The sequence below is a fragment of the Phoenix dactylifera genome, unplaced genomic scaffold (assembly GCF_009389715.1).
Source record: "Phoenix dactylifera cultivar Barhee BC4 unplaced genomic scaffold, palm_55x_up_171113_PBpolish2nd_filt_p 000113F, whole genome shotgun sequence".
NCBI classification, from domain to species: domain Eukaryota; kingdom Viridiplantae; phylum Streptophyta; class Magnoliopsida; order Arecales; family Arecaceae; genus Phoenix; species Phoenix dactylifera.
The window spans coordinates 1-25249 of NW_024067685.1; the positions used below are offsets into that span (position 1 = coordinate 1).

The window sequence follows — 25249 nt, forward strand, 5'->3', positions numbered from 1 at the left end:
CCTTACACTGGGATGATGTCGGGGAGCGGAAAATGCTAAGCCCCGAACTGGTCCAGCACACCAGAGACAAGGTACTACTAATTAAGCAAAGACTTCAGGCTGCCCAGGATAGACAGAAAAGATGGGCTGACAGAGGAAGAAGGGCCTTGGAATTTTTGGAGGGGAACTTTGTCTTCCTAAAAATTTCACCATCAAAGGGTATTACCCGATTCGGAAGACACGGCAAATTAAATCCTCGCTACATTGGCCCATTTGAGGTTCTTGCTAGAATAGGCAAAGTTGCCTACAAATTGGCCCTACCTTCAGAGCTATCAGGCGTACACAAACGTCTTTCACGTCTCTTTGTTACGGAGGTACGTTCCGGATCCCAGCCATGTGGTACCACATGAACCTCTGCAATTAAATAAAGATTTAACCTATGAGGAGGCTCCCCTGCGCATCATAGACAAAAAAAGAGCAAATCCTCCGAAGGCGCACCATTCCCTACGTTAAAGTCCAGTGGACCAACCACACTGAAAGGGAAGCTACCTGGGAATTGGAGGAAGAGATGCGACAACGCTACCCTCAGCTCTTCGAGAACCGAGGTATGTCTAATTTCGAGGACGAAATTTATTTTAAGGGGGGTAGGATGTAATGTCCGGGCCCACAACCTACTAGGCCCAATGAGAAATGGGCCCAGCTAAGGGTTGGGCCCAAATGTCACTGTAGGCAGTATAATTATAATACTTATCAGAAAAAAAAAAATATATTAAAATACGAAGGGATAAGACCGACAGGGAAGGGTGACCCTCACCCCTGCTGGCAGCCGATGCCGGCGCGCCGAAGACAAGGGGGGGCGGCGGCCAGTCCCGGAGTATGGAGGAAAGGAGAGGATGGGACGTCTCAGAGGAGGGTTTCATCCTCTAATCAGTTATTTAAGCCTCTGCCGGCAACCCCAAGTCACAGACCCCCCTAAACACCGAACGAGAGAAAGAGAGAGGGAGCCGGAGCCCTGGAGCCTAAGGCCAAGGAGCCCTGGAGCTCTGAAGAAGGGGGGACTACCAGGGAGGAAGCACTGCCCGACTACACCCGACTACACCCGACTAAAACCAGGTATGGACTCCCTGTTAATAAAATCATAAAGCAAGGAGAAACCCCTCTGTGGGGTATTCTCCCCTCTGTTTCACTGATGAAACAGAGGGGAGGAGACTGGCACAGGATGGAGGAGACTGGCACAGAGAGGGGGAGACCGGCACGGGAGAGAAAAACAGGAGGAGGGCCGTGGGCCGGACCCACAGGCTGCGGGCCGGGCCTGAGAACGGCCCAAGCCGAGCCCAACGCCACCCGGGCCGAGCCCAGCCGGACTCGGCCTGCGGGTGACAGGCCCCGGCCGTGGCTGCCCTAGGGCTGAGGGGCAGCCAAGGGCCGCCGGGTCTGCCGTGCCGGCGACCAACGCGGCCTCAAGGCCGCCAGCCCCAGCCGAGCCCCACCTCTCCGCCGGCCGAGAGGTGGTGGCGAGACTCCCACAAAAAAAAAAAAAAAAAAAAAAAAAGAACTCACCGGACTTTGAGGCTTCATCCTCTCCGACCATGCCTTGCCGTGGACGGAGCGGGTGGAGGCTCTCGTTTATAGCCGGATCCCGACCCATCTCCGAGCCCTTCCCCTCTCCGGCATTACTTCGGAGGGAGGAAGGGCTGGCCTTCCCTTCCGCCGGCGCTCCGGGGGGAAACTCCACCTCGGTTGGTAGATCGGGGGGAGCCTCGTCTCCCCGGCCGCCTGCAAGGGAAGAAAAAGGAAGAAGAGGAGGGTTTCGGTGGGCCGGAAGTCAGGATTTCGGTGAAAATAAAGAAGAAAAAAAAAAAAAAAAGAGAGAGCAAGGGAGGAAAGGAGAGAGAGAGGAGGCCGTAAATCCGGCCGGAGGAGAAGAAGGAAGCCGAGGGCTCGGCCGGAGGCTAGGGTCTCGGCGAAAACAAAGAAGAAAGAAAGAGAAAGAAAGAGAGAAGGAGAGGGAGTGACTGAGAGGGAGAAGGCCACAGATCTGGCCGGAGGACCGGTCGGAGGCGTGGCTTCCGGTGAGAACGAAGGAGAGAGAGAGAGAGAGAGAGAGAGAGAGAGAGAGCCGGAGGAGAGAGGGAGGCGATGGAGACGAAGAGGCGGAAGCCTCTGGAAGGGGGGAGAAGAAAACTTGATAACGGGTTCGCGGGTCGGATCCGAATCCGAACCCGCAACCCGTTAAGCCCAAAGAAAAAGAAAAAGAAAAAGAAAAAAAAAAAGAGAGAAAAAAAAAAGGGGGGGAAAGGGTTTAGCCAAATTTGACTAAACCCGAGCCCAATCAAATTGGGCTAAGTCTGGACAAGCCAGACTATAAATTTAACCAAAAATTAAACCCAAATTAAACTTGGGATTAAGCCTGATGACCAATTAGAAGGCCAATTAAACCATATGGACCCAATCAAGGCTCCAATATGAACACATTAGACTTGGGCTAAATTTCGGGTGGAATCCAAACAAGTAAAAGGAGATAATATGCTCATTATAATGTGATTTTAGGTGACTCAGGATCCGTCACCAGGACGTAAGAAACTTGGGAGAAAACGAATCACTGTAAGTAACCTGTCCTAATCCTATTATGGATCATGTTATGTTATTAATGTTTCCTAAGCATTTATTTTAAGTATATATGTTTCATGCCTGATATGTTACAATGCATAAGTAACTTGCATGATTACAGAAGCTATGGCTATGTATGCGACATGATGATACTGATATTTTAATCATGCATGTAAGTTTGTAAAGTCTTAGCTAGCCAAGAGGCACTGTAATGGCTCAAAGATGCTACTGATCGAATGCAACTGAGCTGGCCTTGCTAGTGGCCGAGAATAACTTCGCTGGCCTTGCTAGTGGCCGAGAATGACTAGCTGGCCCCGCCAGTGGCCGAATGGACTTCGCAGTAACATCCGAGAGAATGGACCACGGCATGTCGGGGGCACAGTTTCATATGCATATAATATGAAAATTTTGTGATTTGCACTACTGCTTTGTTTAAATTGCATACTTATTATGCCAGGATGATTATTAGATAAACATGCATGTCAGCTTCTCAAAACCCTGATTTACATGTTTAGTCTACTGGTTGATCCGGTAGGATTATGCAGGATTACTTACTGAGCCGTGTAGCTCACATCTGTTTATGTTTCGTTTTCTTTCAGATCCTCACCAGTGATCGCCATCAGATATGTTTTTATTTTGTTACAGAGCTTCGTATTTTTGGAGAAGCTTATATACTTCTGTACATTTGAATAGCATAGAAGTTCTGTATTTTTGGTTTCAAACTTGAAGGTTGTACTGCAAACTTTTAATATATATATAAGGATGAATCCTTTTGGCTACCTGTTACCCCTGTATGAGGCTGCGTGCTACTGTGGGCGATAGTCGGCAATAGCACGGCCGTGTCACGGATCCGGATCCGGGGCGTGACAGTTTGTATCTTGTGAGGAAAGGGCCGAGGACGAATTGATATTTGTAAGCGTACGGAGAGGAATAGATAGATTAGATTGACTTACAGGAAACCGCCATCGAAGTCAAGAATTTCAGATAGCTCCCATCCTCTCATGGATAAGCTTAGCTTTTGCTGAATATTAGACAGAAAAAAGAGTTTTTGGAACGTTACGTCCACAATGAGATTGGTATAATTGATGATTTCTTCTACGCTACGTCTAGTACCGACAACCGCGAACATTTTCCAACGTAAGACGCGGTCCATGTAGACGTCGCATTTGACACGCATTTAGCGTGCGAGCACAAGGAAGAGCCAATGGAGACTAATTAAGATGTCTAGAGATAAAGAAATCATATCCACGTGGTGCAATTTTATGAAATGATTTGATAGAAATCTTGAGGTCTTGGCTGACGTATCAATAGGATGACTAAGTCCCACTTGGAATTCAATAAGGGGATGCAGGCAAGGCAAATACAAGGCAAGAGGAAGAAAACCATAAGTGAAAAAGAAAGACATCTGAAGAAAGTTCTAATAGATGCTGAAGCCGAGGGAAGCTTTAAAAGTACAAGATTGAACAATTTCCGCAGAAGAATATTTTATTCATTACATGAATCTGTCTCACTCTTTTCATTTCATTCATTTTAAAGAAGAAAGTTGAGATCATTAGAGGTTCGAAGAGGAGGAAAGTGAAGAAGAGCTTTGAGAAATCCATTGGAGACATGAGTAAGAGGTTTGCTTGCATGTGAAGGATTAAGGGGTGGTTGTGTTTCCCAATGAGGATGAAGAGGAAACTATGTGGATAAGGCAAGGACTGAAAACCTTTGAATGGTTCCAAGCGTGCGAACTATGAAGGGTCTAAGCTATTTCCCAATGAGTTTTATCCGTTGAAAAGTTCTAGGGTAGGAGGTTTGGTACTCCAACTAGGCAAATATTGACAAAGACTAGGGACAGAGGAAGAGTTGGGATGACATTTCCACGCTATTTCCGTTGAACGCTGTTACAATTAGTGATCCCAAGTGGATTGGCTGTCCATATAGACTTTGAATTTGACATGCCTCATCCGCGGAGACACTGAATAGGAGATATGGCATTTATCCTGCCTTATCCCTCGGGTACATGGCAAGTATACTACCATATCAAGGGGCGGAACCACTTATCCCCAACAATTTGGTCAAATTATGACAACCAGGGATTGGCAGTTCCTCAGGTTCTCTAGAATTTCACCATCCCCACATTTTATCCCCATATGCTAGCTAAATCACCAAAGAACTCCTCCATTAGCAAAAAATAACCAAAAAGCAAGGTTTCTTCTTCTATCCAAATAATAATAATCAGCAGATGTCAGATATACTATGGTATAAGGTAATGATTAAATAAGGATAAAAACACTTATTCAAATGCAATTTTTGTATAACCCCTGCTTATCCCACTTTATTCTGGGATTGGCTGTATCTATCTATAAGGGATAACAAGAAGTTATAGCTCTGCATTGCTAAACCTGCTTCCAGACTAGACCTAACATTTCTTGAGTCAATTCTGATGCGATCCGGCTCTGACATGGCTTGTGACAATGGCAATTGTGTACAATTTAGAAGCTGCTACAACAATCTTGCAGGCAAATATGAGTCTTGAAGTTGCAAAGAAACTAACAATGCTTAGACTTCCAAAGTCTTGTTTCAGGATGGAATCTTACTCCAATTCCAAATTCCAGCTGTGCATTCAGCTATTTCAGCTAATTACTACGAAGCAAAGAAACTTCAGCCGACTTAAAACAAGAATAACTCGCAGAAAAGCAATTTTCTAAAAAGAAACAATGAGAAAAGCCTCAAATAAGGACCTAAATATTTGTTTGGTAATACATAAGCCTGCCGAATTATGAAGACTAACAAAATATTTGTTTCCCAATATTCCATATAGCATTAAATTTGCCTAACTGAATTTGAGCATTATATCTTGGGGTGAAGGAAAATGCATTTCACAGCATCCCCATGCATCTTGTCATGTAGTTTTATTAGACCACTAACTACTGTTTGTGATCGTGTTGAGTCTTATAAAACTATACCATGCTCACCTTAATACAGGCAATACACTACTTTAAAATGGATCTAGTCCATGTGCTAGGGCTCCGAACTGCTCCGCAAAGGTAGCCACACATCAAGGAAGCCTTTGAATATCTGTTCACATATCCAAAACAAATGATGTAAAAGGAAAGCGATGGAAGATGTTTCAATATAAAATAGTATGGATGTTGAAGCAAGGTGCAAACCAATCTAAGCTAGTGTTTTAGGCTGCTTGGGCTCCGTACATAAAACTATTAAAGTGCTTCTCAAGCTCAGCACGAGATCAAGCCAAGACTAACATAAGCTGTTCAAGCTCAGCTCCTGCGAGTTCTGAGCCAAGTTCCACTCATGTTCAAGCCAGGCTCGGGTCATGAATTTCAGGCAAGTTCTAACCCTGAGCTCAGCATTTTTTCTATGTCTTTATAGGCCAAGATCAAACAAGTTTTTATCAAGCCAATCCCGTGGATCTCTTGCAGCCTGATGTTGAAGACATCAGTATCTCAGCAGAATTTTGACCAGTATAAGCAAATGATTAGGTTTTAACATATATCAATCGCACATGTCGTACATTTATATCATTGCACATCTGCTCACATGAAAATAACTTGAGAAAGACAGCAAGGCAATTCAAGCTGCATGAACACACCTTCCAAAAATCAGTTGCACTGCATAAGCTCTTGGATCAAACACCACTGGAACACCATCACACAGAATAAGGCTGATCCCTGCAGCTTCCTTCAGCTTCAACAGGAAATATAGTATATGATGCTTATCATTATCATGCTACTTGAAGAAGTGTTCGATCAACGGAGATTTTTATTGCGAGCCATCTCTTGGAGCTCCTCTAGAGATGGAGGACGAGGACCCTCAGGAGGGTAGACCACATATGGGCGCTGCAAAGATAGTTTGGTGAACCTTTTAGAGAAAGAAGCAAAACTAAATTCTCCTGCTGCAGTGATCATATGCCAGATCTGGATTTCATTCCACAATTGGGATACTATACAAACTACGATATAAGGTTCCAATCCAATATATTTTTCACCAATGGAAGTGTTCATCATAGAAAAATGAGCAATTCAGTTATTACTTCAACAACTAATCTGGATAAGACATTCTTTCAGGACTTTGGTGCAGGTTTAGTTTGGTGGAATGAAATTATGGACCTGATGGGCTCATGAGGGTGATCTCAGATAGCATCTTCACTAATGGAAGAATAAAACATCACAGTCACCTTTTCAAGAAACATCACAGCTTAAGGGGTATGGCTTGGATTTGTTGTTCCATAAAAGCATAGGAGATACCTCCAATAACTGCTATACTCAAAGAATGGCCAATGTTTTACACAGGATTTAGTAGATTCTGTATAACTTGCATGGAAGGTAATCCTGACCAAAGAGAAGTAAATCCTGCAACATGTTTTTTCTGGCCCTTCAGGATGGCAGCTGGCCCACGAGTATTTCGTATGGTTTTTGAAGTAGAACGCAATACCGGATGATACCACTTGGCCTAGCCACATCAATCTCGTGCCAAACTATTTTTCTCGGAAAAAAAATCGGCCATTGTCATCATAGGTTGCCTCATTTAAGAAGGTGTATGAGTGGTCAGATGCTCTATGTACGACTGAAACACAGCCCAGTGAACAAAAATTTCATGTGTTCTTAGCTCTCCCCAGAGATAAAGTCCATTAAGGCAAACCATGATGTAGGTACCAAATTGGTATGCCTAATATTCAATGGAGGCAGTAACGAGCAAAAGGTATTTTTCTATGAACTTACTGCTTCACCTGCATGCTAGATTTAAGGTCATAACTATGCCCCTTAATTAGTTTCTTTGGATATTTGAAGATATTTAATATCAGGAGAGGCTGAAAATTAAAAGCCAGAGAGTTGGACATGATGCAAATTAAAACCTTATCAAATTTTTGTGTGATTGCATTGCAGAAATTTTCCAATTCAGGCTATTACCTGCGGAGATCACAGTCAAAATACTATTATGACCAACTATATTGATATTGAAAAATTCCATTACCACTGTGATCACAATTATCAAGCCTTGCCATAACTATCTGGTGCCAACTTTACAAATCTTCATTTATCAATTTTTCCTTTTATAATCAACCTTTAAAGCTATTGCAAGCTTTCCCAATTTCTTTTCCAAAACCTCCACCTAGGGTGGCAAAGAGTCAAGCATGGTCAGTTTTGCATCTAGCCAACCTCCACTATCAAGCTTCTAAGTTCCAACCCTTACCCTAACCACTAGTGGGTCAGGAAGACTGTCTCATACTCGACTCCAATGTGGAGTAAGAGAAGAAGGAAGAGGAAACAAACTAGAGGAGAGAAAGGAGGAAAGAAACTAAGGGAGGAAACTAATGAACATAGTGGCTTGCAGCTTCCAGCCTGTGACAGGGTAACAGACGTTGGCAGTTTAAAGTCTTGCAGCAAAGTGACCAAAATGACAATTCAGTGACTTGCAATTAGGCAATGAACAACTACGTGTAAATGACTTGCGGCAGGGAAACAAATAGTTGCAAGGCTCCTTGGAGGTGATGTCAGAATACCAAGATAATGAGGTGGTGATGCCAGCGTGCAGAGACGATGATGTGCCAATGAAAGGAGTGTGGGCAGGATAGGGGAAGGACGATGAAAGAAGAAGCAAGAGGAGGAGAAGAAAGAACAGAATTAGAGGGAAGAGGAGAAGGGGCAATGGAAGTGGGTAGAAAGAAGCAATATGAGGTAAACATGGTTAGGGTTTGATCCATTACTTTTATTGTCCCATAATGTTTTATACTTTATCAATATACCTCATAAAACGTGCCCACAGGTCAGATTGCTTAATTTAAATGTTACCCAATCCACCGGTGGCTCTACCTTGCCTGACCCAGCCAATGAAATAACATTCCAGAACCTCTTCTTAAACCTCTTCAGATCTTTGCTGTGCATGCCTAGGCCTCCTCAATTGGTTCTCCACTTTGTCCTCAAGGTGCTACTTCTGCACCTGCTTTTATATTATTCCCCACTCTATGCTTTCAAGTTTTACCAAAAATCCATCTAAAGGTTATTGTTTTTGCCTTTGTCATCTTGTTTACTGGGACCCTCTTTTCTGACCAACATTACGAACCACTCAGAGCAGCCAACTCTACTGCTATTTCCTCAAGAAGCTAAGGAGACCAGTGTCACATGACAAACCAAAAGCACATCTTTTCTTTATCCACCCAACTCTAGTTCCGTAAGATATATCTTCATTTCTCCTTCCATTCACGTACATAATGGATTTAAGATAACAGAAGCAATCTGTTATCAAATTTTTTTAAAAAAAACAAAAAGCTAGCACACTGCTTATTTTTTTAAGCCATCAGTAAGGCCTCATTTTTAATTCTAATTATTATCGAAAATGTTTGTTTCTTTTGGGTGTACATGTTACATCCATACAGACAGACAGACAGACATATATAGATATATTCTATGATTTCTTCTTGACAGCATATTGGCATATCATATTCTGATACTAATAAATGCTAATTACAGCCCCCACCAACTCAGAAACCCTATAGAACATCCTATAAAAATTGTGACACTGTGAAAGGCTAGCCTGACAAGTAATAAAATTAGTGAAAAAACAACATAGTTGAGTAATGATCTAGAAGAACCATCCTTATCAGTGAAAGAAAATATAAATAAAGAAAAATGGCATATATTATCCCCCAAATTTGAGAGCATATTAACAAGCCATGCATAACTTTTTTTTATATGTTGTGCAACATTGTCCTATGAAAGAACATATACTTGTATTAGGTATTCTATGAAGATGCATTAGTTATGTCAAAAACATTGCTCCACGTCAAGCAATTGTATGACAGCAAAGTGAGGGGTTATTTACGCTGATTTTAACCTTTAGATTAAAAAAGAGTAAATTTCACAAAACTGTCGTTAATCAACCTTCCAGGTGTAAATTATCCATGCAAGTAATATCTTCTGTCTAGAAAGTTATAGTAATGCACTAAAACCATATGATCCAAGGGTACCCAGAAAAGCAATTAAACAAATATTAGCATGCGATTGAAACAGTGGTACTCCAAATGAATAGATCATTAACTCTAATGGATCAAGTGATCAAAAGTATAGAATGAACTGTCGGTTAAAACTGCCATATCAGGTCTAGAAATGTTTTATGCATTAATGTTCACTGGCAGAGCTTAAAAATGATAAGAAGGTGGAGCACCTAATAAGCATTTACATAAAATATGGTTAACGTGATAATTAATGCTAAAAGTTTATTCAGCAAGTTTGGGCCATTTATCCACTACCTAGGTTCAAAAAGTTAGAAGTACATGCATGTATACATCCAATAAGAAGAGGTACTTTATTTTGTGTTGAAGGATGTAGGAGAGCAAGACTCAAGGTAACATGGATAGAGGTCGTGAGAAAGACACAGGAGAGCTAGAAATAATACCAGAGATGACCTTAAATAGAAATTCTTGGCAAATGAGGATTCATCAAATCAACCCCAAATGGGATAAAGCCGTACAGTTGTGTGTATGTGTTGCTTAAGTGGAAAATGGCAGTACTAGACAGTGCTACATATATTATAAAGTTAGGAGGTGTCCAGAACCAGAAACAACTACCAAGTTTCTACTTTGTAGAGCAACTGGGTGCACGAGATTCGGCACAAATTGTTTATATTCCATCTAAACAAACTATGGATTTTTTCCTGTCATGGGTAATACAAGCATTCACCTATCGGTGCCACACAAGATACAGAACATTTGCTTAGATGGTCATTTTGGAGAATTCTAACTTTAAAGAACCAAACTAAAACACAACTAAGATTGATAAGATAAATCTTTAGAAGATGAAATATAAATTACTTATTTCTAATTGTTGCTTCAATAACTACTTAAGATGGCTCCAGTTGCTAGTTGTACACATGTCTTGATTTCAATCTCAGAGAAAAACTTGTTGCTACAGTAATGGATGGAAGGTAACATCAGCACATGTGATGCATATAAGATTTAAAAAGCAAAGATCAAATCAACATTTGATAAAGATAAATTGGGAGTTTTAGTCTGCTATTGATCGGGGAAGAAAAGATGATTCCCCGTTCAAAAAGTGATCATTATTGATATTTTCTTATTTACACATTTTTGTGTTATTGAATTAAACCTCCATATGCACTCTCTCTCTCTCTCTCTCTCTCTCTGATTTCCTTTTTTAAATTTTCAATGCAGCATTCAACTAATCTCATTGCTTGAAAAAAAAAATCAAATCCGAATAAAAAGTATTGCATGTTCCACTACAGCAAACTCGATGTATTGCTAATAATGAAAGAGTTTGTTCCTCTTGACAAAATCCCAGAGTCATAACAACTATTGATTAAAAATCTTTCTCTTTGAAAATATCAACTACCTTCCCTAAATGAAATCATCACCAATAACCTACTTCTCTCTTGGAAAAATAAAATAACTAAAACAAAACAAAATCCATAACATACCCTAACGCTTTCGAGTTCTGTTCGATGCCCAAACAAAATCCAAGCAAGAAAACGAAAGAAAGTTTGATGCTTTGTGTTTCAACTGGCAATAATAGAACAGAAGAAAGAACAAATCATATAAAAGAGAGGGAGAGCCTACGAATCCCAAGAACTTGTGCAGGGTTCTGGAGGAGTCGGCGGCGACGGCGCAGACGACGGCGATGGGAACGGCTACGTACGCCGCGAACTTGGCTATCTCGAGCATCCCCTTCGACGTCCCTAGAGACGACATCTCTCTCTAACCCTCCCTCCCCGAATGTACTCGGCGTCAAGACCACTGTCTCAAAAGAAAGGGTCTCGTTGAGCAGTACCAGCCCCACTAATAAAAATGGTATTAAAATGGTATCACAGCCATCCATTGTATCAACACATGTCATTCATACATCAGAACCGTTCATTAGTACTTTCATTTATTAAGGTTCCTGAAAACGCGGATCACATTTTGACACGCATCAAATGCCCTTGCACGGCCATCATCCCATGATGACATTAGAATGGTGGTCGTCATTTGATCTTTCACAATTAGCATTATGGATGTTTTTATCCTAAGTCCTAACATCTCTTTTAAGACTATAAATACAATTGACTTAATTAAGAATTGATTTTCTATAATTTTAAAATAGGTATTTTGAGATTCTACTACTATGACAATTAATTTTTGCAATAAGAATTCAACTTTTTATTTTATTTTTTGCAAAAATAGATTTATCTTTTCATATGATTGATTTGGGATTTTATCGAAAATTTAAGCCCCTATTTAAGAATGAACATGAGAATTTACCTCAATTGATGCATGCAAATAGAGTTATAGATTATTTACATGTAAAAAATGTAGTTATAGTAGTCACAAGGATAGATTTAGCAGTCCTACAAGATTTAGATTTTTTTTGTGCAATAATATATTAACTTGTTCTTACAAAAGTGTAAGAAAAGTTAGCTTTTCTTGCTAAATTTTTATTTTTGAGGGTGATTGTGTTAGCAACGTGGTTATTTAAATATTGCTTCTCATGACATCTAAAGACAAAGGTGCTAGTTTATCGTGCTCATAAAGTCTTTGGCAGCTATATCAAAGGCCTCAGACTGAATCATGCATGTTGCCACTAAAATCTGATCTAAGGCTAATAAAGATCGGGATCTTCTTCAAGAAGAAGGGCTCCGATCTGCACACGAAAAGAAGAGCAAAGGAGGTTGGAAATCTCTGGAGTTGATTTGGTCGAGGGTCCTTCATTGCTTAAACCAGACAGAATTTTGAGAACAAACGAGTGAAAAAAAGCCTAAAGAGTTGAATAGTAGAATAGGGTATCTGAGATGAAGATACGGACCTATGTCCTCTATTCCTATTTATATAGAAGAGGAATCACGATCCCGCTACAATTGGACTTCAAGAGCTTCCAAATAGAAGCCGTGATTGGGTGTTAAATTTGGGCTACATTAACACCTTCAACAAGATTTGAGGGCTTAGGGATATCAAAGAGAGAGCTAGCATCTATTTTGTAGCCCCACCTAAGGGTCCTTTTCAATAAAAAAAAATTATTTGCACACCCCTTCAACTTTGAACTATTTTTACCCGGTACCCCTTGTGTTTAAAAATTTTCAAATAAGTTTCTAAAGTTAGTTAAGTGATTCAATATGGCCCAAAGTCCCATCCAATATCCAACACTATTAAGACAAAATCATAAAAAATAGCTTTGCCTTATCATTATTGCATGCTAGGCCCTGTTTGGTAATGATTTGCTCAATGGCAAACCATCCCAACCCCCTCTCCACATCTAATAGCCCAGGTTCCTCCACATCCAACCCCTCTCTATCTCAGTTGTCCATCTACTATACTTGTTTATATCACCTAACTTCTTCGATTTCTCTTCAAGCTAGGTCTCTATCTAACCTCTCTTTTCTCTTTTCACCCCTCCTCACTCCCACCATCTCCCCCTCTTCCAACACCTTCTCCTCTCTAAATATCAAAAACATCCATTCTACCTTCCACTCCACCCCCTAGCCCGCCTCCTATTTAGAATCCCAAAAGCTCTCCATCTCCATCTCTATCAACCCTCTATCCTCACCTTCACCCTCCACTCCATCTAGTCTACCACCTCCACCGCCACCAAGCTCTCCTCTATCATGCTCAACCCCAACCTTGTCAAGTCCTAGAAAGGCTCCCTCCAAGATTGCCACAACCTACACCATATCATACTCTCCTTCCTCAAGAAGTTTATCACCACCCTCATCATCGGTGATTGCAACCTCACCAATTTCGTGCTCACCAACAAGGCCATCTACTTTGAAGGCCTCACCGACGCGCGGGGCAACTTAAGCCCTCCTTGGTCAAGTCTTGAGCTGCTGCCTCCATGTATGCAAGCAACGCCCTCTCCTTGGTCAATTGTTCAGGGCCCCAATGACTAAGGAGGCACTGCATGTAGTTACTCTCTCCAGAGGGTTCCTAGCATGGGTCTGTAGAAGGGAACGGAGGCTATTCAAGAGCAGCAATGATGGTAAGGATAGGGATGACTAGTGGGATAATAATCAAATGATGGTGGTGATACTAGCGGCAAATAGGATGGAAACTTCACAATAATCGAGGATGCGATCATTTTCACTTCGAACAATAATGCAAGCAAACACGATCATAATGGTACATGCAGGGGTGTATGAGAAGAATATGGAGATCTCGATTACAAGCCCTACAATGTATTGATTGGTGAGGGCAGTGATGTGATAGTAATCAAAGGGAGAAAGAGCATTGGGGATATCGAATGGCTAGAAGAGGAATGAAGGCCTAGTTTGAAGAGGAATTGAAGATTGAGCTTGAATGGCCTGCTTCCATGGGAAAAAGGATCATATTCTTTGTCAGCACTTGTAGACCCTCACTTCATTTGGATTGACACCATACAGATAGAACCGTTAGAAAGGGCCACCAAAACAAGAGTATTCTAGTTCGAAAGTCTCACATGACCATCACATGATACAATCTCATCATTCTAGAAAAATAAAGATAGATGGCGAGACCACAATAAACTACATAACTAGCTCTAGGAACCTATTTGAAACTTTCTAAACTCAAGTGGTAACAAGTGAAAATGGTCCTAAGTTGAGGAGGTGTCTATGTATTTTTCAAAAAAATCTAAAACACATTGTCTAACAAACTTTAACAATCTTATAGAAGATGGAATTGATCTATAGTGAGATGATATAGGAGTAATGCAATGGAAAGATAATTATGTTCACCACATGTTTAATTTAGCTATGTATCAAATATGATTATTTTTACAAACAAGATTAGCGCACCATATATGGAGGGTAGGTACCATGGAGTTGCCAAATATGCAACATGGTTATTCAAATGTTGCTTCTCATAACATCCAAACCAAAGGTGCTAGCTTATTGAGCTAATAAAGACTTTGGCAGTTGCATCAAAGGATCTCAAATTACATCCCGTCTTCACTAAGATTTGGGGGTTTTAGGGATATTTGGAAGAGGGTTACCCTCTATCATTTAGCCCATTACCTAAGGTTTCTTTTTTATTAAAAAAAAAACTAAAACACATCATCAACAAAATTTAACAATCCTCTAGAATTAGAATATGGAGATGATCTATAATGAGTAATGCTTTAGAAAGCAAGTTATGTGCACCCGACAAGTTCATTTAGCCACATACCAAAGCTGGATTAGTGTTACAAGCAAGAGTAATGTGCCACACATATAGATTGATATTGTGGATTTGCCAGCCCTACAATTACTCAAATGTTGCTTCTCATGACATCCAAACCAAAAGTGCTAGCATATCGAGCTGATGAAGTCTTTGGCAGTTGTATCAAAGGACCTCGGATTGAATTTTGCTTTTATTAGAATTTGGAGGTCAGGGATATTTGGGAGAGGGCTACCCCTTCATTACGTATTCCATTGCCTGAGGTCTTTTTCAACCAAAAGAATAAAAAAAAAATCTAAAACACATCATATAACTAACTTTTACAATCTTTTAGAAGGTGAAATTGATCAACCGTGGGTGTAATGCTATAGAAAGACACTAATATGCGCCCAACAAGTTCATTCAGTCACATGTTAAAGATAAATTGGTGTTATAAGCATGACTAGTGCACCATATATGGGGTAGATACTGTGGAGTTGTCGGCCAAACAACTCAAAGGCCTATTTAAAGCATTTTCCATGATATATAAGGCAGCTTGTTTTTGGAGGAGGGAGATGGAGGTCATAGCGTCTCTAGATTTGGAAAACCTTTTTCGGATGTGAAAAAATTAAAAGAAAAAAAATATGCTTGTCAAAAAATCTAATTTTTTCATGCCACCAAATGCAACCCAAATTTGAAAGTGAATAGGTTGAGTATGGGCCCAAAGTCAAACCCATTCAAACTTTTGGTTCGATTCTAGGTTTGACGTTTTTAGACCTAACATATCCTAAACTAAGAGTGAAAGTGGATCAGTTCATATCCATCCAAATCCATTTTTGTATCCAAATATATCCGAATATCGATATAAATTGGAGCATATGACTAATATCCTTTATCCATATCTATATCCACTAAAGACAAACGTATATGGATACGGATAGACAACTACTTGATCTGTATCTGAATATCCAACTTTATTTCTAATCCTATTTAATTTTATATAATACTCATAAACTTTTAAAAAAATATATGACCATATTAACATATTATTAACTTGATTTTTCATCCATTTAGTAATATCTTTAATTCTACAGTCATAAAATTTAATTATCCGACTTATATCCATATTTATGCCCTTACTTTAGTATTTGATTTATGTCAGTATCCATTTAAAATAAATACGAATATGAATTTTTGCATTCGACTAATATCCATATCTGTTTCTATATCCGTCAAATAAAATAAATATGAATATGGATATACTACTATCCGATCTACATCGACCTAGTTTCACCCTTATCCTAAAATTGACCTAAACCTACATAATTACTGGTTCACCATCTACATACATACATAATATTATTTTGATCCTTCAATTTCCAAACCCTTAGCATATGAAACTTTATTCTAAAACTTGGAGAAGCAAAAAGAATGAAAGCTAATGAATGAATTGTCATAAAGTGCATCTTTTCTATTTTTAGATAATCATTGCTACATAATTAATCATCAAGTGCTTATTGTTCATGATTTATTATTTATAATATGTTTTAAATGTTTCATTAATAAGATTCTTAAAGCACATACTATTTTTACCTTGATCAACTCTTCAAGAGATTGTGCTCAATATCTAATAGGTACCCGGGCCAATCACCACCCAATCTAGTTCTTCAATGGATTGGGTATAGAACAAAAGTTAAAACCAAAATACTAATAAAATGGACAATCTGTTCTTACACATTGGCCCTCCTAAAAGTTGAATCTAGACTCCGCTCCTAGATTTGGACAATCATATTTGAAAAAAAAGTCTTGATTTTTTATATGAAGAATGAATATCCAAAACGCAATATTAGAAAATTATAATCATTATTTTCTTCTCTAACAATAATATATCACATATAATGTCAAATCCTTATGATTAAACCATGTCAGTAGAAATACAATCCCCAAGTGCAAGTAGAAGACCATATGCTTTGGAGGTGGGCCCCTTGTAAGCAAAAATTTTGTCAAAATGGAGGAGATTATGACAAGGTATCTTGGAAATTATATGTTGCTGTTGTAGGCTAGTTCAATTTATTACTCATTTAGTGAATCATAAGTTGCTAGTATTTGATTTATAAAGCTAACCATATGAAAATATAATGTCAAGCTTTCCACATTTTTATTATTAAAATTTTGTTTAATATCAAGAAAAAAGGAATACTTATAGATTAATCAATGTTGAGGCAATTAATTTTTTTTTGATCGTTGGTTGATGTTTGCTACTAGTTAAATTATATTAATGGGTTATTTATCTTGTCCTATTGAAGAGGACATAAAATTCACCTTGTAATCCAGCTATTGCATCATGACAATAGCCTTAATTTGATTCTTAAAGCTTTCTATTATTTGATCGGTAAACCGTTATCCTCTTCACAAAGATCCTTCATCATGATCCAAGCATATGTTCAAATAATTATCATCTAAATCAACATCAGTAGATAAATCCATTGAAGGATCATAAAACTATATATAAAGTGATCTAAAAGAATCTAAAGATACAATAGAAAAAATATTACAACAAGTAAAAAAATTGAACCTATAAGTTATCAAAAAAAAAAAAAAACATTACAAGACAAAGGTGTAAAAGGCCATGTGATGTGGATATTAAATAATTTTTAGCATTCAATGTTGCGTGTTGAAAAAGATGCCATTTGATAGACTCCTCCAATATTTATAGAGAGAGGTCCACATAGTTTCCTTCTTGAAAAACTACTTTTGAATAATTATTTTCATTGAAAACTATGTTTTGGGTTGTTATTGTTGGAAGTCTATTGCTTGTCCTACTTATACTAGGATTCTATTCCTAGTTTATCTTTGTTTTCTATTTCAACATTAGTTGGAATAGTTTACCTTTTAGTGCTAGTTCACTTTAAGTTAAGTTGACTCTTAGGCTTAATATATTAGAGTTTGTTTTTTAGTTGAAGTGTGATATTGATATTTTTGTATTTTAGAGGGGAGAATGTTGTTTTATAAATAGGAGGAGAGAGTTACGTAAACCTATACTTTGTCTAGAGTAAATTTATTTTTCTTTCCTAATTTTTTTCTGTTCCACTATTATTTTCTTCTTGAAATTCTCTACAAATATTTGTTTGATGTTTGGTGTTTGTTTTGGATTCTAGACAAGCAAAATTGATCTACTTCTGGTAGCATGACATTCTACATGGTATTAGAGCGAGATTGGAGAGTGGTCAAGTGGTTTGCAGCTTCGATCAAATATATTCAGAGCATAGTTTTTTGGATTGGTGAATTGAATATTGATAGTTCGGATACTTGTAGCTCAGCATGGTTTAAGAGCTTCTAGTAATTTGCTATGCGGCAGTACAAGCATGTGGACTTTTATTTGATGATTTAAGAGATAAATCATCATGACTGATACTACTACCATCTTTCTCAATGGGTTCAATATGCCTGATCTCACCAACATCAATATAGTTGCTTTTGCTACTACTACTTCTCTTCGCAAGTTGAATAACACTTGTTATCCAATTTGGAAGGCTATTGTCAAGTCCTATTTGATAGAACAAGATTTGTGGGATATCTTGGATAAGTCAAAGATAAAGCTAATAGATATTCTCAACACGACATTGCAAAAGAAGTGGAATATGAAATCTAGGAAGGTGATGTAAATTACTCATGTTTCGGTTGATAAAAAAATTATCTTCAGATCTAGGATATATAAAAGCCAAAGAAAGCATGAGATATTTTTGCGGCTATCCACTTAGGTTCTAGCAAGATGAGACATCACAAATAAAAGTTGCTTAAAGAGTGGATTTTGGCTCTAGACTTTTCTGAAAGTCCAAAAGAAGAACAAAATTGGTTTAAAGATAAAGTTTTAAAGCAGGAAGAGCTTGGTTAGTTACAAACTAGATCAAATTTTAAAAAAATATAATAAAGTTGATCAGCTCAAAGATCAATCATGTAGAAGATCATAAGCGAGAGGAGCTTGATCACATGCATGTTGTATCAAGTTTAGAAGAGATTATGATTGAAGAAGCAATTAATGTTGTAGTTGCTTAGGAAGAGACAAAAGATCCTACAATTGATTCGGTAATAGAAATTCATATTGAAAAATCAAATTATACAGAAAAATCTTATGCTGAAGCTATCTAATATATGGACATTTCTTATGGTGATTTAGTTAGTCATGTGTGTGGAGTGATTGAGTATTTCCTAATTGATTTTGATGAGCTCAAAGCATTGGAGTATATCTTATGTTATTCTAATGAATTCAATCTAGTATTTCAGGTAAATCTTTATGAATTTCTGTCTAAGTATCTTGAGTTTTGGTTCAAAATAGTTTGGTTGAGTATTGAACTCTATTTGAACCAAAGTCTGCATCACGAGTCGACTCCTGAATCTTGTGAGTCGACTCCTGCACACTTCGAGTTTTTGGCACAACCTCGAGTCAACTCCGGAACTCTTCGAGTCGACTCCGACTGAGAACAGACGGAAAGACAAAACGATGGGTTTTAGACCCTGTTAACGAGTCGACTCCAAAAGGTTGAGAGTCGACTCCGATGCTTGCCGAGTCGACTCCAGATGGTCCCAAGTCGACTCCAAAGAGTAACAGACAGAAAGACAGAACGATAAATTTTAGACCCTGTTACCGAGTCGACTCCAGAAGGTTGCGAGTCGACTCTGATGCTTGGCGAGTCGACTCCAGATGGTTTCGAGTCGACTCCATGGCAAAGCTGACAAAAAGACAGAACGTTAGTTTTTTTGAGAACCTGTCAGCGAGCCGACTCGTGAAGACTTCGAGTCGTCTCCCACATCAGCCGAGTTGACTCCCAGTTTATCTGAGTTGACTCCCAGAGGAAAGCAGCCTGAAAGGCAGAGATTCAGTTTTGGAGACCTTGTGAACGAGTCGACTCCAAGTGTTTCAGAGTCGACCCTTAAGTTAGCCAGTCGATTCCAACAAGGCCCGAGTCGACTCCGATGCAGAACAGCTCAAAAGACAGAGAATCAGTTTTTGCGGTCTCTGAGAACGAGACATCTTCCGAAGATCTCGAGTCGCCTCTCAAGACAGCCGAGTCGACTCCAAGTAAACCCGAGTCGACTCGAGGAAGAAAAACAGAAAGTTGAGTTTCTAGAACTCTGAGAACGAGCCAACCCCTAAGTGCCCGAGTCGTCTCCAGCTATTGGCGAATCGATTCCAGTCTGGTCAGAGTCGACCCCGGGATGAGGCATGCACTTTAATTCAAATCTGGAACAGTAGACAAGTCGTCTCCAGTAAAGCGTGAGTCAACTTCAGTAACAGCCGAGTCGACTCCAGATCGCACGAGTCGACTCTGATCCTAACAGATACATTGTCAGGATGTGCAGACGGGATAGAACGGATCCAAATCACTCTCTAACGGCTAGTTTTCAAAAGGAACCATTTAAATAGCTAGAGTGAACAATAGTAGAAAACAAGAGAGCTATTCCATTTGAGCATTAAAGTATTTCAACTACCAAGAGCTTCCGTAGAGTTAAACCAAGAAAAAGAAGGAAGAAGTGCATTCAACTCAAACCAAAAAATGAATCCTTCACATTCAAGGCTCTACTACTGTCCTCCATCCTTCGGCACATTCAAGAGGAGACTCAGACGAGAAGCCCCCACTTTCTCATCTAAAATCTGTTTAAGGGCTTCTAACTCAACTTTGTTTATATTGTCTAACACTTGCTTTTTTAGAAGCTTTTTTTGTGAACTTTAGACTCTTATTTTGTATACTTGATTCAATCAGGGGATTGAATCAAGGGTTGTAATGTTTGTTGGAGAGCCGAAGATAAAACCAACGGTGTAAGGTTGTGGTTGGTGAACCGGAAAAAACCAACTGGATTTGATTGTGAATCCGAAAAAACAATCGAGTGGTTCTAGTCAGTGAGCCTGTCAAAACCGACCGAGTTCGTTGTGATCTTATGAAAACAACAAGTTGGGTTGTGAGCTTGTAAAACAACCGGCTGTAATCCTAGAGATTATAGTGAACTCCCAAATGCGGCTTGGAAAGTGGATGTAGGAGCAAGAGTTGGTTCCGAACCACTATAAATCTTTCTGTGTTTGTATTGCACCTTGTCTCTTTCACTCTCTTCACTCATTGCATCTAGTGATCTAACTAATTCACTTGCAATATATTTAGTTAATCACTCACCATATTTTTAATTGATTAATAATTAATTAAAACCCAATTCACCCCCCCTCTCTTGGGTTGTCTCTTTGGGCAACAAGTGGTATCAGAGCAGGTGCTCTCATATCGATTGAGGTTCCAATCCTTAAAAAGAGTAAAGATTAAGATGACAACCCCTTTTGGATCTTTCCTTAGTGAGGGGCAATCCACCAATAGGCCTCCATTGTTCAATGGAGCTAACTATACCTATTGGAAGGCTAGAATGAGAATATTTATCCAAGCCCAAGATTATGATGTTTGGAACATCATAGTTAATGGACCGTATATTCCTTCTATCTATGTTGATAACATTGCTATACCCAAGCTTGAAAAAGATTGGGATGATAATGATAGAAGGAAGGCACAACTAAATGCCAAAGCAATGAATGTTCTTTATTGTGCCTTGGATCCTAATGAATTCAATAGAATTTCTACTTGCAACTCTGCAAAAGAGATATAGGATAGACTTGAAGTGACCCACGAGGGCACAAATCAAGTCAAGGAATCTAAAATCAACATGCTAGTTCATAAATATAAACTATTTAAAATAGAATCTAATGAAACCATCCCTTACATGTTCACCAGATTTACTGATATTGTCAACGGCTTAAAAAGCTTTGGCAAAAGTTATACTAATAGTGATCTTGTCAGAAAAATTCTTTGTTCTTTATCAAGGTCATGGGAAGCCAAGGTCACGGCAATCCAAGAAAGCAAAAGACTTGAACAAGCTGCCACTCGAGGAGCTCCTTGGATCTATAATGACGAATGAGCTCACAATGAAGCAACTTAGCGAAGAAGAATCCTCCCATAAGAAAAAGGTAATTGCCCTCAAGTCTACTTCTTATAACAAAAATCTTTCTTGCAGTAGCAGTAGTGAAGAAGAAGACAATGAGGAAGATGAAGAAGAGGCTCTTCTTGTGAGAAAATTCAGAAGATTCATCAATAGAAAGAAGCCTTTCCATAAGAAGAGAGTTCCCTCGAGTTCCTTCAACAAGGATAAAGATAAGAAAAAGGAAAGTGAGGGAATCGGATGCTACGAATGCAAGAAGCCGGATCATTTAGAGCCGATTGTCCCTTGCTGAAGAAGGGCAACAAGTACAAGAAGAAGAAAACTCTTGTCACCACCTGGACTGACTCCGATAAGTCATCATCATCATCGAAAGAGGAACAAAAGGAGAAGGCCAATTTCTGCTTTATGGCAAATAAAAATGAGGTAATATCTGAAACTCATTTAGATTTTACCTTTGAAGAATTGTATGATGCCTTTAATGAACTAATGGATGAATATAGGACAATAAACTTTAAAAAAAAAGAATTGAAGCTAACTAATTAATCTTACATTCATAAAAATGATAAATTGATTAAGGATAAGGACTCTATTGTCAAAGAAAACTTAGAACTTAAAACAAGCAACCAATTGCTAACTCAAAAAACTGATACCTTAATTAAAGATAAAGAAAGACTAACTAAGAAAATTTCAGAACTTAAAAACAGTAATCATACTTCAAAAGATAATTCAATTACTAATGTTAAATCATTGAGTGAAGAAAACTTAAAATTAACTAAAGAACTTGAAAAATATAAACCTATTGTTGAGAAATTTACTTATAGCTCTGAAAAACTAGAAATAATCCTTAATAGTCAAAAAGTTGTGTTTAATAGAGCCGGGTTACGGTATAAGCCTAAGAACAAGCAAAAATTTCTTAAAAACTTCTTTGTAAAAACCGGTGAAAATAAAGCTAAAGATGTAATCTGTTTTAGTTATGGTAAAGTAGGACATAAAGCTAATATGTGTAACCATAGAAAAACAAAAGCTAAAAGAAAAATTAAAAAGGTTTGAGTTCCAAAAGGAACTAACATAACTAACTTTGAAGGATCCAAGAAAACTTAGATACCTAAGACTGTATGATTTCCTTGTGTAGGAGTGTCTTGCAGCCAAGCTCAATAAACATTGTTGGTACTTGGATAGTGGCTGCTCAAGACACATGACGGGTGACAAGGAGCAATTCTTCACCCTAGAGTCTAAGAAAGGAGGTGCAGTGACTTTTGGAGACAATAACCAAGGTCACATCATTGGTATCGGCAAAATACAAATCACACCTTCAACCTTTGTTGATAATGTTTGGTTTGTAGATGGTCTCAAGCATAACTTACTTAGCGTTAGTCAATTATGTGATAGAGGTTTTGATATTTTGTTTAAGCCATCTATGTGCATCATAACCAATTCAATTGACAATTTTTAGTTTTCAAAGGACTAAGACGTGGCAATATTTATGCAGTAGATCTTGATAATCTTGTTAAAAACAGCCGTTGCTTAGTACCTAATGATACTAAGCTCAATGAGGCAAATTGGTTATGGCATCGTAAATTAGGTCACGCAAGCATGGACACACTATCTAAATTAATTAAAAGAGATTCTGTGATTGGTTTGCCAAAGCTGAAATTTAAGAAAAATAAAATTTGTAGAGCGTGTCAATTTGGTAAACAATCTAGAAGTTTTTTTAAGTCTATAAATTGTGTCTCTACTACTAGACCTCTTGAGCTACTTTATATGGACCTTTTTGGACCAACTAGGACCGCAAGCTTTGGTGGAAACAAGTATGGTCTTGTCATAGTTGATGATTTTTCTATATACACATGGGTTATATTTTTAGCTCATAAAGATGAAGCATTTTCAGTGTTTAAGAAATTCCATAAGGAAGTAACAAACGCAAAAAATACTTCAGTTATAGCTATTAGAAATGATCATGGAACAGAATTTGAAAATCATCTATTTGAAAAATTTTGTAGTAAAAAGGGAATAACTCATAATATTTCTGCACCTAGGACTCCACAACAAAATGGAGTGGTGGAAAGAAAGAATAGAACCCTAGAGAAAATGGCTAGGGCCATGTTGTGTGAAAGTGATCTCTCAAAGTATTTTTGGGGTGAAGCTATTAACACATCATGTTATATTCTAAATAAAGTTCTATTGAGACCAATTATAAAGAAACCACCTTATGAACTTTGGAGAGATAGAAAGCCCAAAGTAAACTACTTTCATGTTTTTGGTTGTAGGTGTTTCATTCATAATAATGGCAAAGATAACTTAGGTAAATTTGATTCCAAATCTGATGAAGGTATCTTTTTGGGATATTCTACATCAAGTAGGGCATATAGAACCTTAACAAAAGAACTCTTGTTATTGAAGCATCTATTCATGTTGTTTTTGATGAGACTAATGATGCTTCCTCTAGCAAGAGAGTAGCTTTTGATGATGATGCAGGGATACTTGAAGAAAAGATGGATGACATGACCTTACAAGAGGATGAACCAAAACAAATTGAAGAGACTTCAACAAGCCAAGAGATAATTGCTGAACATAGGCTTACAAAAGTTTGGAGGTATGCTCACGGTCATCCTAAAGAAGTTAATCTTAGATGATCCATCTCAAACTGTTAGAACTAGAGCCTCTCTTAGAAACTTAAATAATCATCTTGCATTTGTTTCATATTTAGAACCTAAAAATATTGAAGAAGCTAAAAATGATATAAATTGGATAAATGCTATGCAAGAGGAACTAAACCAATTTACAAGAAACAAAGTATGGAACTTAGTTGAAAGACCCTCTGAATACTCAACAATATTGGAACCAAATGGGTGTACAAAAATAAGCTTGATGAAAATGGAGTTGTAATTAGGAACAAGGCAAGACTAGTAGCAAAGGGATATAATTAAGAAGAAAGTATATATTTTGATGAGACCTTTGCTCCTGTAGTTAGACTCGAGGCAATTAGATTGTTACTAGCATTTACATATTTTAAAGATTTCAAATTATTTCAAATAGATGTAAAAAGTGCTTTCTTGAATGGGTATATTAATGAGGAGGTTTATGTAGAACAACTTCCTGATTTTGAAAATCATCAATACCCCAACCATGTTTACAAATTAAATAAAGCACTTTATGGTCTAAAACAAGCCCCTAGAGCATGGTATGAAAGACTTAGCAAATTTCTATTGGACCATGAATTTTCTATAGGGAATGTTGATACAACCTTGTTTTTGAAAAAGAAAAATAAAGATATGTTAGTAGTGCAGATTTATGTAGATGATATTATTTTCGGTGCTACTAACAATCGTCTTTGCGAAGAGTTTGCTGAATTAATGCGGAGTGAATTTGAGATGAGCATGATGGGAGAGTTGAACTACTTCCTCGGACTTCAAATCAAGCAATCTAAGGAAGGGATTTTCATCAATCAAGCTAAGTACATCAAGGAAATACTAAAAAAATTTGATATGGATGGAAACAAGCCAATTGGCACTCCCATGAGCTCATCATGCAAACTAGACAAAGATGAATCAGGTAAGTCAGTAGATCAAAAGCTGTATAGAGGTATGATCG

General features: G+C 38.3%; 1 protein-coding gene across 2 annotated transcripts; it reads right to left on the reverse strand.

The window, feature by feature from the left end:
* Positions 1 to 5279: 5279 nt before the first annotated feature.
* On the reverse strand, positions 5280 to 11358 carry LOC103697687. Of its 2 annotated transcripts, XR_003383607.2 has the most exons (3): positions 11165 to 11358; positions 6185 to 6431; positions 5280 to 5652 (listed from the first exon to the last, which is right to left on the reverse strand). XR_003383607.2 is itself a non-coding variant. In XM_026801336.2 (2 exons), exons 1-2 carry the CDS (start codon positions 11294 to 11296, stop codon positions 6342 to 6344), a joined length of 222 nt encoding a protein of 73 aa, XP_026657137.1. In that variant the 5' UTR covers positions 11297 to 11358; the 3' UTR covers positions 6022 to 6341. The 2 variants fall into 2 exon arrangements, 1 of the variants encoding a protein (XP_026657137.1); XM_026801336.2 differs by lacking the exon at positions 5280 to 5652 and having other exon boundaries at positions 6022 to 6431.
* Between the last annotated feature and the right edge of the window lie 13891 nt (positions 11359 to 25249).